Genomic DNA, 16,124 nt, shown 5'->3' with positions numbered 1-16,124 from the left:
GTTGCTAAGTTTTCTGCTGACAATGAGTCTTGGGGCTGTTTCCATTCTCACCCCAGTGCACACACCAGCCCTGAACCAGCCAGCTGTGCATAGTCCCTTTCTACTGGCAAGACAGATCACCCCTCTGCCTTTCTGTACAAATCTCAGCCTTTCAGCTGCGAGAGCTGCTGCCCTCTGTCCTACGCTCTGCTTTCCCATCCAGGCAAAACTCCTTCCCTTCACACCTGGGGTAGGGTCTTTTGCAGCAGCATTGTTTCTTCAGGCCTAAAGATGATTTTCTGCCACTCAGAACTGAGATTTACAGCTCAAGGGATGGATGTCTGAATAACTGACTCTGGGAGCCTGAGAGTCCTAGTTGACCATATAGTTGCAGTCAAAGACAATCAAAAGCTGTCTGCAGTGGAAGGAATGTAGAAGAGATCTGGAACTGGTATTCACTAGTTGCTGGAACTTGCTCTTTGAGGGACAGATCTAAATGTGCTGTGCTTGTGGAAGGGGTTCAGACAGTCTGGGATGGAGGCTAAATCCAAAGCTGTCTCCATGGCTGCCAGGTCAAAAAGCTCTGGGGTCTTAGATGCTGACTGCAGTGAACTTGTCTCTCTATGCATTATTCAGCATGGCTGAGCACAGCCACCACGAGAGCCTGCCCATATTTTTCTGGAGCATGAGTTAAGTCAAGCCTCTGCCTGAGGTGTGCTGCTGCCGTGTGTGTAATTACCTTTGGAGGTATGTGAGAAAGGTTGGGAGCTCAGGGGTGTGAGAAGGGATGGCATTCCCTTTCTGCTAAGTGCCTCTGACAGTGCTGCAGTGATAGAGGAGGTTGGAACAGTGCTAAAGCTGAGATGCTTGCCAGAAAACATCTGTGATTGCAGATAAATACATATTTGCAAGGTCAGAGCGGTGATGTCCTTTGTAGCACCAGACATGAGGTTGACAGTACATGGCAAGTCATGCGTTCTGACTCTCAGCCCCTGGAATGGGTTGGCTGTCACAGAAGGCTCAGGACTACGGCTGTGGCCGTTACTTTTTGTAACAGCTCATTTTGTAATAATGATGCTTCCTTTTTTTTCACAACATAACCAGTAAGCATGAGACACCAAATAATTACAGTAAAACCTGTTTGTGTTTCTAGAACACCCTTTGCTGTCAAATAGATCAGGAAATTCATCTGGTTTAAAAAAAAAAAAAAAATCACTGCAAAGCTTCTCCCCTGTGTTCCTCCATCCTCCTCCCAAAACTGAACCACACGTGAGGCTTTTGAAGCTGAGGTTCTTCTCTGGCTTGATTTGCAGAGCAGCTGGCACAGCTAAGGGATGCCAAGGTGCAGAGGTAGGGATGAACAGGGGTGGCAGGAGTCCTTTAGGGAGGCTTTGCAGCCAAATATTTCCTAGGGTTGGACGCCGCCTCAGAGTGCAAAAGCAGAATTTGAAGTGCTTTGGTAGGCAGCAAATTAAACAGATAAGAGAAGACTTTTTCAAACAGTTTTGGGAGCTTTTTGTCACAAGATGTCCTTGAGGCTTGACCAGCGTCAAAAAGGACTGGGTATCCATTTGATAATGCATATCACAGTTCACTCAGTGAGATTAAAAGTACATTCTTTTCTAGATGTAAACTGTGTCGGTCTGGATCATGAGTCCATTTCTAGCAGAGGAGAATTAAGAAAATTTATCCATAAGGAGCTTATTCTGTATCTGCCTGTATCTGGACTTTTCCATCTTTCTTTGAAATGGGATATAGGATTAGATGGGACCTTTGATCTGATTTGTTTTCTGGTATAGTTATTAAAACCCCTACTGTCAGCTTGTGAGAGACTATTAGTGTTTCAGTGCAGTGAAAAAGTCTTCCATAGTTGAGGCAGGCCTGATGTGCCTTGAAGAAAAGTTGAAGTTTCCTTAGCCTTTTTTGTCTATTCTTACCTTCAGGGTATACAGCATGGCGCAAACAGAGAAGAAAGGTGGGCTGCTCCGGAAATCTTCAGCCTCCAAGAAGCCTTTGAAGGAGAAAGTTGTGTTGATGTATGATGAGATTTTCACGGTAAGGACTTGAGCAGCTCTTTTTTCTAAAGTATTGTGTTAGATTTTCATGGTTTAGTTTGTGCTGAAGGCTCTGCCTGGTGGATTCTTTTCCCAAGGTAAGGGCTGCACAGTGTAGGCACACGCTTCAGGCTCTCACACTGTCATGCAGAGCTCTGTATTCTGCTCTCTTCTTTAATGTCACCTTGCCCTGCTGTCTACCAGGACCGTTTGTGATCTACAGGAAGTCACAGCTTTTCAAGTATTTCTCAAAAAATAATCCAGAAAATAAACAGAGGCATCCTAATTAAGAGCTGCTTCTGTTTGTCCTTCTGTTTCTGGGAATCTGTATAGACAGAATTCTGTACTGTGATGACCATCCGGTGGGATGATGCTGACACTGAGCTACTCATGATAATGATTTTCTTCAAATTCTGCCTGAATGATTTCTTCTTGTTTGCTCTCATGGCTGTTCCTTTTCCTTTCAGACAGAGGACCCCAGTAAATGCAACCCTAGGTTTTGGGAGGAGCTGTTTCTCATGAAGGTAAGAGGAACTGAACATCCTCTGACTTGCTGCTGCTGTTCCGCCTACAAAATGGCAGACTGGCAGCGCAAGGACTTGTGTTTCTAAGGTGTCAGTGGTTGTGTAACATGCGTGAACTGCGTCTTAACCTGACAGGTTAACTTGGAATATCTGGAAGGCAAGCTGGAGGCTCTGGATGGGGAGGAGTTAATGAAGATAAAAGATAACATCAACTGCTTGTTTCAGCACTGCATCCAGGCACTGGGTGAGGAGCACCCAATCAGAGTGGTCAATGCATTACAGGTACTGCACTGAGAGACAGGGAATGCTCTATTTTGCTTCTGATGAGGCAATATATTTGCTGCTGGTATCAAACATCTGCTGCTCATTTCTTTGCTTCTGAGGAGAAGTGATGTCTACAGAGCAGTTGCTACTTACTGTCTTGTGGAGGTTACAAACATTCATAGTCTCTTTAGTCTTTGAAGAACAATAGTTTGTTTCAGAATTCAAGAGGATCTGGTGATGCAGGATGAAGCGGATGGCAATGAAGGGACAAGAGGGGCTTGTTCACACTGCATGCTGTCAGTCTGGGGTCTCAAGAGTAATCTGTGTAGCTTTGTATTCTACTTTCTCCTGTTGTCCTTCATTTTAGCCTCCTTTTTGAATTTCCATGTGGGTTGAAAATTAAATAAAGCTCTGGAGAAGTTAGTGTGAAATTTATACTGGGGGACTGTCCCTGCTGGACAATTTCTAATTGGAAGCTGTGAAGAATTGTCATCCAGAATTAATAGCCATTTTCCTGCAGGTTGCTCCTTACCAAAGCTATGCTGTCTCGTGTCTTGTGTGGGAGACTCCCCTCCTCAGTCTTGATGTTTGATGTTATTAGTTCACAGGCTGATTCTTACAGTTTGGTGAATGCATTTGTCTCAGCTTCTCTCAGCTGTGGTAGTATAGGATATGAATTTCAGGTTTGGAGACATTGGACAGTAAGCTGGGAAAAGTTGATTTAAAACAGAAATTTACACCTCTGACATACAATGTTGCTTTTTTATTATTTGTTTATTATTAGTAGTTTGAAAGGATAATGTTAAATACTGTAGTTATAGCTACATAGACAGTCTAGCCCAGCCCTGAATTCCCAAACTTGTATTCAGGCTCTTGGCAAAAGTTAGGCCAGGCCTCAAATCTAGAGTCCTGGTGTGTGAATGTGAATAGGAACCAGGTAACACATCGTGAGCTCGAGTTGGGAGAGCGTTCTCTTAATCAGACTGTGTTCATGTGGAAAGTGATCCTGAAGCCAAAACTTATTTAATCTTTTCTTGAGAATGACTGTGGTGACCAAAGGTTTGCTCAGCTCAGTGTTCTGTCTCTGACAATAACAAAAAGGGCGTCTGCCTTACCCTTTTGCTTTTGCATGATTCTAGAGATCTGCTGATTCCTTGGGATCTGCTTGTCTCCAGCTTTACATCTTCTGAAACTAATACTTCTTGCAGGTGGATTTAAGCTGGAGTCTAAAACTGCAGTGGTTATATTCCTGCTCATTCCCCTCTTTACAGACCTGAAAGGTGCCTGATGACAAAAGTCACCACAGGCATTTCCCTCTCTTGGGCCAAATGAGGCATTTACTGTCCATAAATTTTCCAGAGTGACTGCTGGAAGCATAGTGTGCTCATACCAGTTTGTTGCCGCTGATCTCCAATGACTCGGTATGAATCAGTAATCCAGTGCCTACAACAAGAAACACAGAGGAGGTTATGTTTAGTAGGAAGGTTCTTAGAGCCCCTGAGGTAGTTAGGAAAACTTAAGCTGCCTAATAGCCTTGGAGACACTTTCTCCTCTTTATTTATTTATTTATTTATTTTTAAAATTTTGACAAAGCAACAGACTTAGTAGAGCAGTGTGGTAACCAAATAGAAATTTGTGCTCTCTATAGCAAAAGGACCTGCTGTATGGACAGGCATAATGTGATAAACTGTGTTGTGTGGATGTTGTATGTTTAGGCATGCTTGAAATAAGAAATTAATCTGGAAAGCTCTAAGGCATGTCTGTCCATATATTAGACACTGCTTCTGCCTTGCAGTTTCCTGGTCAATATTTTGGCCTTAAAGCCATACTTAGCTATTTTCCAAGGATTGTGTTGCTGTCTGGTACAAACTGCGTCTGGACAGAAGTAGTAGTAAGATTACCTGTCCTCAGAGTGCAATGAAATGAAGGGGTGAACAAACAGAAAAAATATGGATAAATACATTCTTCTGTAATTTTTTTTTTTTTGGTTGAGTTTTCAGCGTCCAAGATCCTCCTTAGAAACAACAGAGGTGGAGGAGAGGTCACACAAAATGTATGGCTTCCAGGTGGTCTTGATTTATATGTCTGTGCTTGGCCAGTGCTAGGTGAGGGTAGGGCAGGTCTTGCTGGTGAGTTGTAGGTGTTGCCTTACATCTTACCCTCTGATTTTTCCCTTTGCAGACTTTGTGTGCATTGATTCGGGGTGTCCATCAGAAGAACAAATCCACTTCTGGGTTCGACATCATCAACATGCTTGTGGGTTTTGATAAGGCAGAACTATGTATGAAGGTGAGGCCCTGGCAATGTAGAGAAGCAGTTTGCGCAGCAGCCATGTTGCAGGGACAGTGATTTGTAGACAGGTGTGACTACCAAGGTGCAGCTTTTGGGGGAAGTCTCCCATCCACTTATTAAAAACAGCGGTCCTGAAATTGTTTACCTGCTAGTGGCACACAAACACCAGGCAGGGGTCGCTGTGTCTGTTAGTACTATAGCAGAGTACTTTCTTTTCCTTTAGTTCCATGCTGTGCAGTCACTACGACTAAGAAATCTTAAGACCAGAAAAGGCTATTGCAGGCTAGTAGTACCTAATTATTGAACCTCATACCTTGTGCTTAATTTTTAGCTGGTAGTCAGTTCCTGTGGTCTCACGTTTCCATCAGCACATGTACCGTTTTAAACTTCTTTGATGCTCTGAGTTTTGAGAAATGACAAAGTACTCAGTGATGAAGCTGAATTCCAGTTTTATCTTTCAACTCTTTACAAAAAGTAGTAATTTTTCATCTCTTACAAATAGTAGTACATTTGGGGAAAATATTTAGTAACTTGCCTATCAGAACTACATTTTTCCTTTAAGAATAACTGTATTACCTGTAACTTAGTATTTGGAAAACAATTATTTATGGATATCTGTCAAATAGCTATATAGTATCTTTTTTTAATCATAACTAGAATATGTACTATTAAATTGGAGGTGTGCTGATTACAAAAAAGTCTCACGGTGCCCATAAGTAAAATGGAATATTGAAAAAAGAAATCAGTGCTGTTACTGTATTGCAAACAAAAAGGAAGATTGTATTCAAGAGGCAACAGGCATAAACTGGAGCACAGGAAGTTCCACCCAAACATGAAGAAGAGCTGAGGGTAACAGGAGCACTGGAGCAGGCTTCCCAGAGAGGTCCTGGGGTCTTCTGCTCTGGAGATGTTAAAAACCTGCCTGGATGTGATCGTGTGCAACCTGCTGTAGGTGAACCTGCTTTAGCAGGGGGGTTGGACTAGATGATCACCAGAGGTCCCCTCCAACCTCCACCATTCTGTGATTTGTAGAGCTCAGAATTACTTTGTGAATAGGATCTATTGTTACATGTATACAAAAATCTCTCATGAATCTCGAGAATCACAGAATCGTGGAATGGTTTGGGTTGGAAGGCACCTTAAAGATCATTTAGTTCCAACCCACCTGCCATGGACAGGGACACCTTCCACTAGACCAGGTTGCTCAAAGCCCCATCCAACCTTGAAGGCTTCCAGCGAGGCGGCAGCCACAGCTTCTCTGGGCGACCTCTTGCAGTGTCTCACCACCTTCACAGTAAAGAATTTCTTCCCAATATCTAATCTTAATCTCCCTTCTTTCAGTTTGAAACCGTCACCCCTTGTCCTATCACCACACTCCCTGATAAAAGAGTCCCTCCCCACCTTCCCTGTAGGCCCCTTGAAGTACTGGAAGGCCGCTCTAAGGTCTCCCTGGAGCCTTCTCTTCTCCAGGCTGAACAACCCCAAATCTCCCAGCCAGTCCTCATAGGGGAGGTCCTCCAGCCTCCTGATCATCTTTGTGGCCCTCCTCTGGGCTTTTCCAAGAAAATTCTTGAAGAATGATCATGATATGCCTGTAGTCATTAAAATGAAGTTAAGACAAAACAATGTTGAGAACCAATACTGTGAATATGGTCTGTGTAACAGTAGTAATGGCTCAGTTATTGATTCTGGAATAACATGGTTTTATATTGATGCTCTTATATTTGAATCTCCCCAAAAGCTTTTATTAACAAACATTTCAAATAATTTTAAATATTACTTTTAAATAATGTGGTTGTTCTTTAGAATCTGATGGAAAGCTTGGACTCGCTCCTCTGTGCCGAAGGTTCTGAAAGCCTCAAAAGCTTGTGTCTGAAGCTACTTCTCTGCTTGGTGACGGTAAATACATACTAGCTGTACAATAACTTAAAGGCTTATATGATCCGCATCTTGACTGCTGGGACTGTCTCAAAACTTGAGCAGAACGCTGCAGTGTGAAGCTTAAGAAGGGGAAGGAAATTGTGAATGAGAACAAGGGTCAGCCCAGAACGTGCATCATTGCTGTAAGCAAAAAGCCAATACAGATGAGCAGACTGTTTTCACCTCATATGATAGGTACCAACTGGGGCAAAAGGAGGAAGTGTCAGTTGGATTCACAGGGTTTTTTTAGGGAGAAAGATGTTTGAGAAATCTCAGAACAATGGAAAGGGAGCAGATGAGAGGGGTTGAGGAAAGACAGCAAGTGTGGAGTAGACAAGAGTGATGAGGATGTGAAGAATGAGGAAGTTAGAACAAATGGCCACTCATCATCTCTTGGGGATGGTCAACTGTGAACTATTTTGGCTGTGATAAGAGATAATTGAGTGTGGGGGAGGTCTTCACGGCCCTGATCATGATGGGAAAGTGCTTAGTGGAGCATATGTGCCCTGTTTATTTTTTTCTCTGCCTCCTGTGTAGCAGCCTGTGTCAGCTGCTGAGGGCTGTTGTCATGCAGCTGTGTAAAACACCAATCTGTAGAGGAAAGGGGGAGCTCTTAGTATGTGGGTCATACCTCTTGCCAGAGTGAGGGGTGGGAGGCAGGACAGATTTCTTTTACTTCATGTCTAGCTCTACTGCTAGTCACACCTTGTCTTGCTGACGAAGTGTGAGATTCTGGATAAATGTGTCCATCTGGTAGTAGAACTCTTCTGTTCCCAGTGGGTACCAGAGGCAGCTACAGCATCATGGGAGTCTTTGGGTGAGATTTTAAAACTTGTGTTTGTACTCAGGTGACAGATAACATTAGCCAGAACACCATCCTGGAGTATGTGATGATTAACAGCATATTTGAAGCTATTTTACAGGTAAGGTTCTTCCTTCTACTGCAGGGACTCTTCTTCCGTGGTGAGAGCTTTCAGTGATATATTTGCTTTTCAGCTTTTTCAGTGCAGCCTAGCTGACTGGCACTGTATGTTGCTTCCATTCATAGCTCAGTCATAGATTTTTTTTTTTTAAATTTTTTTTTAAAATGCTGTCTGTTCGTTACTCTAGTCTGCTGTTTTTAGTCACTACTGAGTATTTAAAGTATTTTCACTTGAGACATTTGTGCGTAGATAGAAGCTGAGCAGATTTCTGGGCTAATTTCACAGAGAATTCCTGTATCAGAGAAACGTTTTTCAAAAGGCAGTCTGGATATATTGAGGGTTTTTTTCTACTTTTTGTTAAATTATACTTTTTAGAAGGGTAACTGGGCTTGGGGAAACCCAGAAGACTCGCACAGATAATGTTGGTGATGCACTGAGGTGCTGTCCAGTGCTGTTGAGAAATGTACTTGCCTTCTGTGCCCAGAAAGCCTATGTGCATGCTCTCTGTGATAAGTAAGCTTCCCTGTGTGCAGAACTTCTTGGACACTCCCTCAACCTTAAATATCCTCTTTCAGTTAGGACATAATTTGCTCTTATGCATACATTTCATGGTCCTGCACTATCTGAGAGCCACTGCAAGCTTCCTGAAGCAGGCCTGAACAGAACAGTCCGATTTATTTATTCCAGATCCTGTCCAGCCCACTTAGTCGCAGGGAACACGGCTATGATGCTGTTGTCCTTCTTGCCTTGCTGGTCAACTACAGAAAATATGAGGTAGGTATTCTTCTGGATAACAGAAACATCTGGCCTTTCTACTTAATTCGTTTACACTGTCCTCTGGATTATTAAGGCAGCCTACAGTACAGTTTTTAACGGTACCTACTATAACATTTATCAGGGTATCAGCAGAGACATACAGGAGTTTTGCAGTCATACTATGCTAACTGTATGTCTCTGATGTATGTGTATAATCAAATGTGGATGATATTCATACGGCTCATTTTGTTCAAGCATGAAAGAAGCTACCTAGGGGATTTGCATTTCCTTCATGGAAGTATTCTGAGGAAGGTCTTTCTGGAAAAGTTACTGTCGTGCCGAACTTGTGTGTTTGCCTCTGTGTATGTGACTGTGCGGTTATACATAATCTCCAAAGTAAAATGAGCTGCTAGTCATCTTGGGCTTCAGACTGAATTTGTGATTCAGAACCTGACTAGCAGACTGAAAGAGCACAGATCCCCAGAAGAGATGGTGAAGCTGTGACCAAAGAATGAACTGAAACATCACAGCTAGTATTTTCCAAGAGAAGCCTGTCTCTGTCTCTCTGACTGATTCCTCTCTCACAAACTGTATTCATCTTCCTTTTTCTAAATTGATTGTGCTACTTTGCAGTGTATTCCCCCTTTTTCCTGTTATTCATCACCTTGAAAAAGAAACATTTCAAATGGCAAAAAACCACGTAATGTTGGCTTTTCTTTGCACGAGGTGTGATGCTTTAGTGATCAATCTTATTTTTTTCCATAATTAGGAATATCTTAATATACTTAGATTGTCAAAAAATGAGGAAGTGCTGGAGTACACCCTCCTCAACAGAATTACTGGGAGGGGGCAGGCTCCAAAATCTACCTGGTTTAATAATGGATCTCATTTTGAATTATGAAGAGACCTAGAGAATAGTCAAAGACAGGAGCTACACTTGGCGTCAAAGTAGTTCCTGTTAATTTCTCATTCCTGTGAATGTTGGCAGAGTCACGAATTACAGATTCTGTTCAGCAATCTGTGCTGTGGTAGCACGGCACAGGAGCATGGTGTTTGGTTTCGGTATGTGGCCATGAGGGAGAACTGTTGGGAATGATATGGGTCGGGTTACTGGTGAGGGCAGACTGGAAAGACCAGAGGTCTCATTGCAACATTCAGGTCAAAGGGTGGAGGCCTGTGTAGTCCCATCCCTGGGCTATGGATCCCTGTGGACTATAGTTTATGTCCTTAGGTAGGTAGAGTGCTGCGAGTGCATAAGACTTGTCCTGTCCTCTTTGCAGTAGTTTTCTGTAGAGTACTGAGTTCGGGTCCAGTGCTTTGGAAAACACTGTTCTAGACGTCTTCAAACTGGGCACCCAAAAGAAATTGTGCTGATGTTTAAAAAGTACAATCCAGCCTGAGGCAGATGTGGAGCAAGGGGAATTTCAGCTCGAGTAGTTCATGTGGCAAGGTTGAAAGCAACTTGAAGAAAGGTTTTGTGTGACGGCCGCCTGACACTGCCCTTTGTGAGCCTGTAGTAATGCAGTCATAATCTTCACCCTTAAGTAGGGTAGCTGCCTTCGTTTGCTGCTCTTTGGCCGTTAATGTCAGTTTGATGGTTGCGTGGTTGTCGGTGTATTGTAGCATACTTTCATGCCTCTAATCCTTTGGAGTTCTCTCTTTAGTTAACTGTGCTGCAGTTGATAGGTTCCCTCTTGTTCTAAACTTCATTGGTTGCTAAATTGTGTTTCCAGCTGCTTAAGAAAATCTAAGTAGGCTGAAAATTCATTAGTTGACTGTAATTTTGTGTCTGTGTTTACTGTGAATACCGGTGTGTTTTGTATGAAGATGTTCTGTCATATTTTTGGGATGTGAATTTCGTAGTCTTTTCTCGAATTCCCTGGGGAGTATCTGTCCATGTTTTCATTACCAGTACAGCTGAGATCTTGGCTTGCTCATTGACTTCTGTTCTAGGAGTAAAAATTATTTACATGTCTTTACATGGAACCTTTAAAGGGATGTCCCTGCTCTGAAACATAATAACTTTCTAAAGTTATTCCAAGTATATATTTATTCAAGTCTTCAGCTATATTTTATGTTGGGTTTTTTTTCATCCTAGTCCTGATTTCAGAGAAAATGTTTTTACCTTGATACTATGTGAGAGAGTAACTAAATAATTGACTGTATCAGGAAAACAGTGAAGCTCAGTGTACCCAAAAGGCTGCCAAACAGAGAAAATGCTGTGAGGAAGAGTATTTATTTGATCACTTTCTGAGTGTTGGCTGCTAGAATAGCAAGTTAAAACATAAAATCAGGTAGTGACTTTTAACTAGTTAGATTCCTTGATATCATCTAGGTGGACATTTCTTTGCCTCATGTTCAACAGGCTAGAATTGCATATTCTGTCTCTTGGTAGGCAGAGCTGAAAGAAATTAGTCAAAACGTGGGTTTTTCCCTTTGTGTGCTTGTCTGGCAGCATATAGTGTATCTGACAGCCCTTCATATCTGGTTACGTGCACTTGCCTCTTCTTGATGTAGTCAGCTACAGGTGCTGAAGAAACACTTACTGACATTGAAGAGTCAGAATATTTTTTTTTTTTTAAAAAAAGGTCTTGCACAGCTCAAATTATTTTAAATTAATCTCTTTAACAAAAAGAGTAATTATTCAAGCTGCAATTTCCTGCAAGATGGCCTGCCTGCAGAGGAGATGGCCTCATCAGGGCTGACAGCAAAGCTGCTGAATCATCCCTAATGAGTGTTCAGGGAAAAGTCTTGTGAGAGGTAATCGAGTGGACTCTGGCCTTTGTTTGTTTTACAGATGAGAAGTTAAGCACCTAACTAGAGATTAGCTTTGGGTTTTTTCTGCCTTTTTTTTTTTTTTTCCCCTACCAAAAAATTGTTTCCTGTAGATTTGTGTTGGAGGCGGAAGTACCTTTGGGGACATGGGGCATCTCACTCCCTCAGCCAGACCTGTGTGCTTCTTCACATAATACTTACCTTTGTATGGTCTGTCTCACCTGGGGATTGCTTTAAAAATTACCTACTAATGATCTCCCCACAGCTTCCACCTTCATTTCTATGAGATTGTTGGCATCTAATGGTGGTTAGTTCATGGAGGACATGAACTCAGAGGCTTAGTGTTCCCAGGTTCCAGGAGTTTGGTCTGTACCTCATCACTGACAAGAAGACTGTAATGCTATAGTGTTTGTTATCTGATGGGAGTGATAGGAAGACCTGTGTTCTCTGAAGAGCCGAGAATCCTATTTTTGAGTTCTTTCTGGAGGCAGAAGCTATTTCTAAGTTTGTATAACTGCTTCATTGATACACTTTGAAGTTTTCAAAATGCTTGTCAGCCACTTTTCAAGGCTGTTGCGTGTTTCTGCACGTTGTGGAGTGGCAGGCATAATTTAGACTTTAAAAACTTTTGCTTGATTCCCAGTGAGAGGGGAACTGAACTCTGAAACAGCAGGATTAGAATAGGGAAGCAGGCAGGGAGTCTAGAGCGGGCTTAGGTGTGCTCGTACAACTTGCAGGTTGCTGACGTTCGTCATAGATGTGCAGAGTAGTGCTCATAGACAATAACTGTAACTGTTGGCTCTCAAGGAGAGGCAGGAGCAAACTGCATGCCCTGTGGGCAGCACAGGAAATACTCTCATCACATTGGTACAGACTTGCACGCTGAAGTGCACTAAGGAACTCCCTTGTTCCATACAGAGTGATATGGCTGTGTGGATTGCATGGGTTAGTCATCTGCCTGCTGCTTAAGGAGTTAGGGAAGCCTAGAGGAGGCATGGAATGTGTCAGAGAAATGGAATACTTCAGACAGGAATTATCAAACAGATTTCTGCAGCTGTGGAAATGAACAAGTGAAAAGATAAAGACCAGAGAGCTGTAGCAAGGTAGGCCAGCTTCACGACCCTATCTGCCATGCACTGGTGACATCTTGCTGCCAGGAGGCAGGAGATATGGAGCATACATCTTAAAGAATCAAGGGCAACAGAAGCATGAAGAGTTGTTCAGAGGCTGGAGGTGACAACGAACCCACTCCCTCTCCCTTTCTGTGATGGGACGGAGTGTATTGACTGGGTCTTGGGGTAGCCTGGTGGCGTTGGTCAATGTAGTATCTCCCAGTTTGCTTATTCCCCACATCTGGGAAGGTGGATAACCCTGCAGCCTCTAATCCAGCATAGCCCTGCTGCCCATTGCCTGGAAAAACCCATCACTTTTATTGGTCATGAGTCACAGGCTGGCCTCTCTTATGGCTGGCCAGCGTGAGCTGTGGTGTGGAGGGTTTCTCCTTGTTGTATAAGGAGAGCAAGAGAATGACTGAAATTAGCAAAGCTGAGGTATATTTACAAGGATGGGTTTTAGTCCATTTAATTATGAATTTGGGAAGCTTGCTTCTGCTTTACTGATACCAACTAAATTCAATTTCTGAAGGGAAGCATCGTTGTACGGAGAGGACTATATATTGTTACTCAGTCGGTGCCTCCAGCCTCAAGGAAATTTCTTTGCTTGCTTCTTGCACAGATGGGTTCTCTGTGTTTTCTGTCTTCTGAGACAGCAGACAGGGCTGTGTGCTGCTAGAGGCAGGCTGACAGACTGGCCGAGCTTTGGTCTGTTCTGATCAGTTGCTTTACTGAAAGAAAAAGAAATCCTGATCCTCCAAAGCACCAAATAATTGAGAGAGGGCTGTTTTCTGATCAGCCTTATTTTTAACTTGCTGTCAAGCCGTTGGCAAATCAGTCTGATAACTGCATAGCTTGTAGGGGCTGCATCTGGTGCATGCTTTGTGTTTTATTCTTGCCATCCACTTTGGACTAGATAAACCCTTTCCTTCTCTGTCCTGGTTCCAAATCAACTTTGTTAGTTTTGCACTGACACATATAAAGTAGGAAAAACAAACGTACATTGCTAATCTAAAATGCTTCCTAAATTATTAGGACTTATCTTTATAGATGGAGCCTGTGTGCTTTGTTCAGCTAAGTTCAGGGAATTTATATTCTCCAGAGACTCCTAGCTCTCAGTGGTGTAACCTGTGAAACTGTTGAGCTCTAACCCAGCAGCAGATGAGTCTATAACATTGTCATGCCTTCCTGGGTCCCCCTTCCTTTAAGCGATCTTTGCAAGGTGTTGCAGAAGGGAGATAGCAGAACGCTAATGTTCAGTCTCAGCTTCGCTGCTTGTTCCTGCTGCATAACAGTGTGTGTGTCACCGATAACAGGCTTGCAGGACAGCTGCTCTGCTTTTGAGACTGACAGATGAGCTAGTGAAGGAGCAGAAATTCCCTCTCTTCTCAATAAAAATCAGGAGACTGCCTGGCTGAGCCAGTAAAGAGAAGGTGTCCCAAGCATAGCAGCCTTAGCATGTGCTGTGACTCCTGTTTCTTTGTGTGTGTTCTGCTTTGTGGGATAGGAGAGAGATTCTTCCCAGGTGGCTGGGTAAACTTGGAAAGATAATAGTGGTTTTTTCCTGAAGGCTGGACTTAAAACCAATTTTCTTTCTTCCCTCTTCCCTCCACCCTGGGCAGTCAGTGAATCCCTACATCGTGAAGCTCTCCATCGTAGATGATGAGGCCACACTCAATGTGAGTATTTGACTTGATTCCTCTGCGCTGCTAGGGGTGCTCTTTCGTGTGTGGTGTTAGGGTAATGAATGCAAACATGGTGTCTGGTAGAAAGAAGGTCTAGGAACAGTGCTACTGTAACAAACACCAGTAAAGTGGGATTCTGCCCTAACTGCACTCTTGCAATAGGTTAGGCAGATCGTGATTTGGACAGTGTGATCACCAGTTAAATGGTGGGGGTGGTTAAAAAGCTGGGTGGCGAGGAACTTGGTAAAGTTGACCTATTATATTTATGATATTTATGAACTATCTATACGCTATTTGCTGTCAGATGCCAAAGAGGCACGAGGTAGTGTGTGCCAAAGGAGATCTCATTTCCAGTGCTGTGCCATCTGATTTTACTAGTGCACAAATCAATTCTTAGGGCTCAGTGGAAGCTTGTACCTGAGTCAAGAGTCCTGCAACATATTTTGGGTTGTAGCCACCGACTAAGTTTTGTATCCAGGCCTGGATTGAAAGTGCCAGCACACTATGAGCTATGTGAGGTCTGGACTTAGAAGCTGTTCTTTAGGCATGAAGTAAAAAGCAAGCTCCATGCTAACTAAAGGGTGAGAACAGTTACTCTCGGTTAATTAAATTAGCTTGACAGAAAGGATGATCAGTTGCTGTGGAATGGTAGAGGCTGTTTGCAAGAAGTGAAAAGGTTACTAGTGTTTATGGCCTTTGTTTTGAACTTTTGGATGTCTTTCCTCTGACACCAGCTTCCTTCTGAAGTTCTTGCTGCTTTATTGAGGCTTCTTGAGCGAGTAAGCTCTGTCTAGAGGTCCAAGGAGAGTAAATGTTCTCTGTTGAACTTAGTAATTAGGGATTCAGCATCAAATTTTGGTGTCTTGATTTTTGGATGATATTTTTATTGTATCATAGCATGTCTTAATAGTTCAAACAGGTTCAGGGGAGATTCTTCATAGCATGCTGGGTTATCTTAGGGAGGGCAGCACTGCTACATGTGTCCAGTGTTTGATTTCCTCCATTGAGACTTGTAAAGATATTTTTTTAACACTTTTTTTCCAGGGAATGGGACTTGTAATTGCCCAGGCTTTATCAGAATACAACAGGTAAAACCTAATTGTCTCTTGTTTTTCAGTGCATGATAGTTGCTCTATGTTTCCACAAACTCTTCTTTGTGTTAAAGCATTTATTTGTCACCTAACAGCCCTGATGCACCTGGAGATGCAGGAAATAGTCCTATGCTTTGAGGTACTTCAGCTCAGTTGTTGGCTGTCATTGCAAGTGTAAATGCATCTGTACCAGCTGTGCTGATGTGCTTCAGGAGAAATCTTGCTGTAGGGGAAGATACCTATTGTATGTTTTTACTATAATGGATTTTACCTCGGCATGAACCTGCTGTAAAATCTTAGTCCCAAGTGAAAAGACAAATTATTTGCTGAGCACTTCTCTGTTAGAAAATTGATTTAACTGAAACACGATCAAAACAAAAAACAAAAAAAAAAAAAAGAAGGATCCAGGACTATCCACGTGACAGATCAGAGATTATTATTATGGGATATATGCTCTTGCAAATGGTGGAAAGCATTAACTGTTCTGAAGAAAAAGCCAGAAAGCCAGCAATAGGAGTAGCATGTTCCCAACCTCTGCTTCATAAGCAACAGCACAAAACGTGCAAGTTTTCCTAGGAAGAAAGTGCCTCAGAAGAATTCGGAAACTTACAGCAATTTCCCCTGAACAACCCAAGACTTTCCTTTGTGCAGTAGGATTCTCAAAGTATCCAGAAAAATGCTTTAAGTCCTTTGAAGGTCTGCTGTTATAGGTATGGAGATGACTTGCAAGATCGGAAAATCATGTAAAT

At 42.7% G+C, this 16,124-nt stretch overlaps 1 protein-coding gene across 1 annotated transcript in view; it reads left to right on the top strand.

Moving 5' to 3' along the window:
- Positions 1–1,926: 1,926 nt before the first annotated feature.
- Positions 1,927–16,124, top strand: part of ARMH3 (armadillo like helical domain containing 3) — a 123,920-nt gene continuing 109,722 nt past the window's right edge. Inside the window, exons 1-9 of the mRNA XM_009954428.2 lie at positions 1,927–2,034; positions 2,501–2,557; positions 2,693–2,839; positions 5,003–5,110; positions 6,920–7,012; positions 7,882–7,956; positions 8,644–8,730; positions 14,222–14,278; positions 15,329–15,372. Of these exons, the coding sequence (XP_009952730.1) occupies positions 1,933–2,034; positions 2,501–2,557; positions 2,693–2,839; positions 5,003–5,110; positions 6,920–7,012; positions 7,882–7,956; positions 8,644–8,730; positions 14,222–14,278; positions 15,329–15,372 (770 nt within the window). The 5' untranslated portion in view covers positions 1,927–1,932. The remainder of the gene's footprint in view (positions 2,035–2,500; positions 2,558–2,692; positions 2,840–5,002; positions 5,111–6,919; positions 7,013–7,881; positions 7,957–8,643; positions 8,731–14,221; positions 14,279–15,328; positions 15,373–16,124) is intronic.

The sequence above is a fragment of the Leptosomus discolor genome, chromosome 6, assembly GCF_034619465.1.
Source record: "Leptosomus discolor isolate bLepDis1 chromosome 6, bLepDis1.hap2, whole genome shotgun sequence".
Lineage (NCBI taxonomy): Eukaryota > Metazoa > Chordata > Aves > Leptosomiformes > Leptosomidae > Leptosomus > Leptosomus discolor.
The sequence above is the reverse complement of the archived record's forward strand: the minus strand, read 5'-3'. Positions and strand labels throughout refer to the sequence as shown.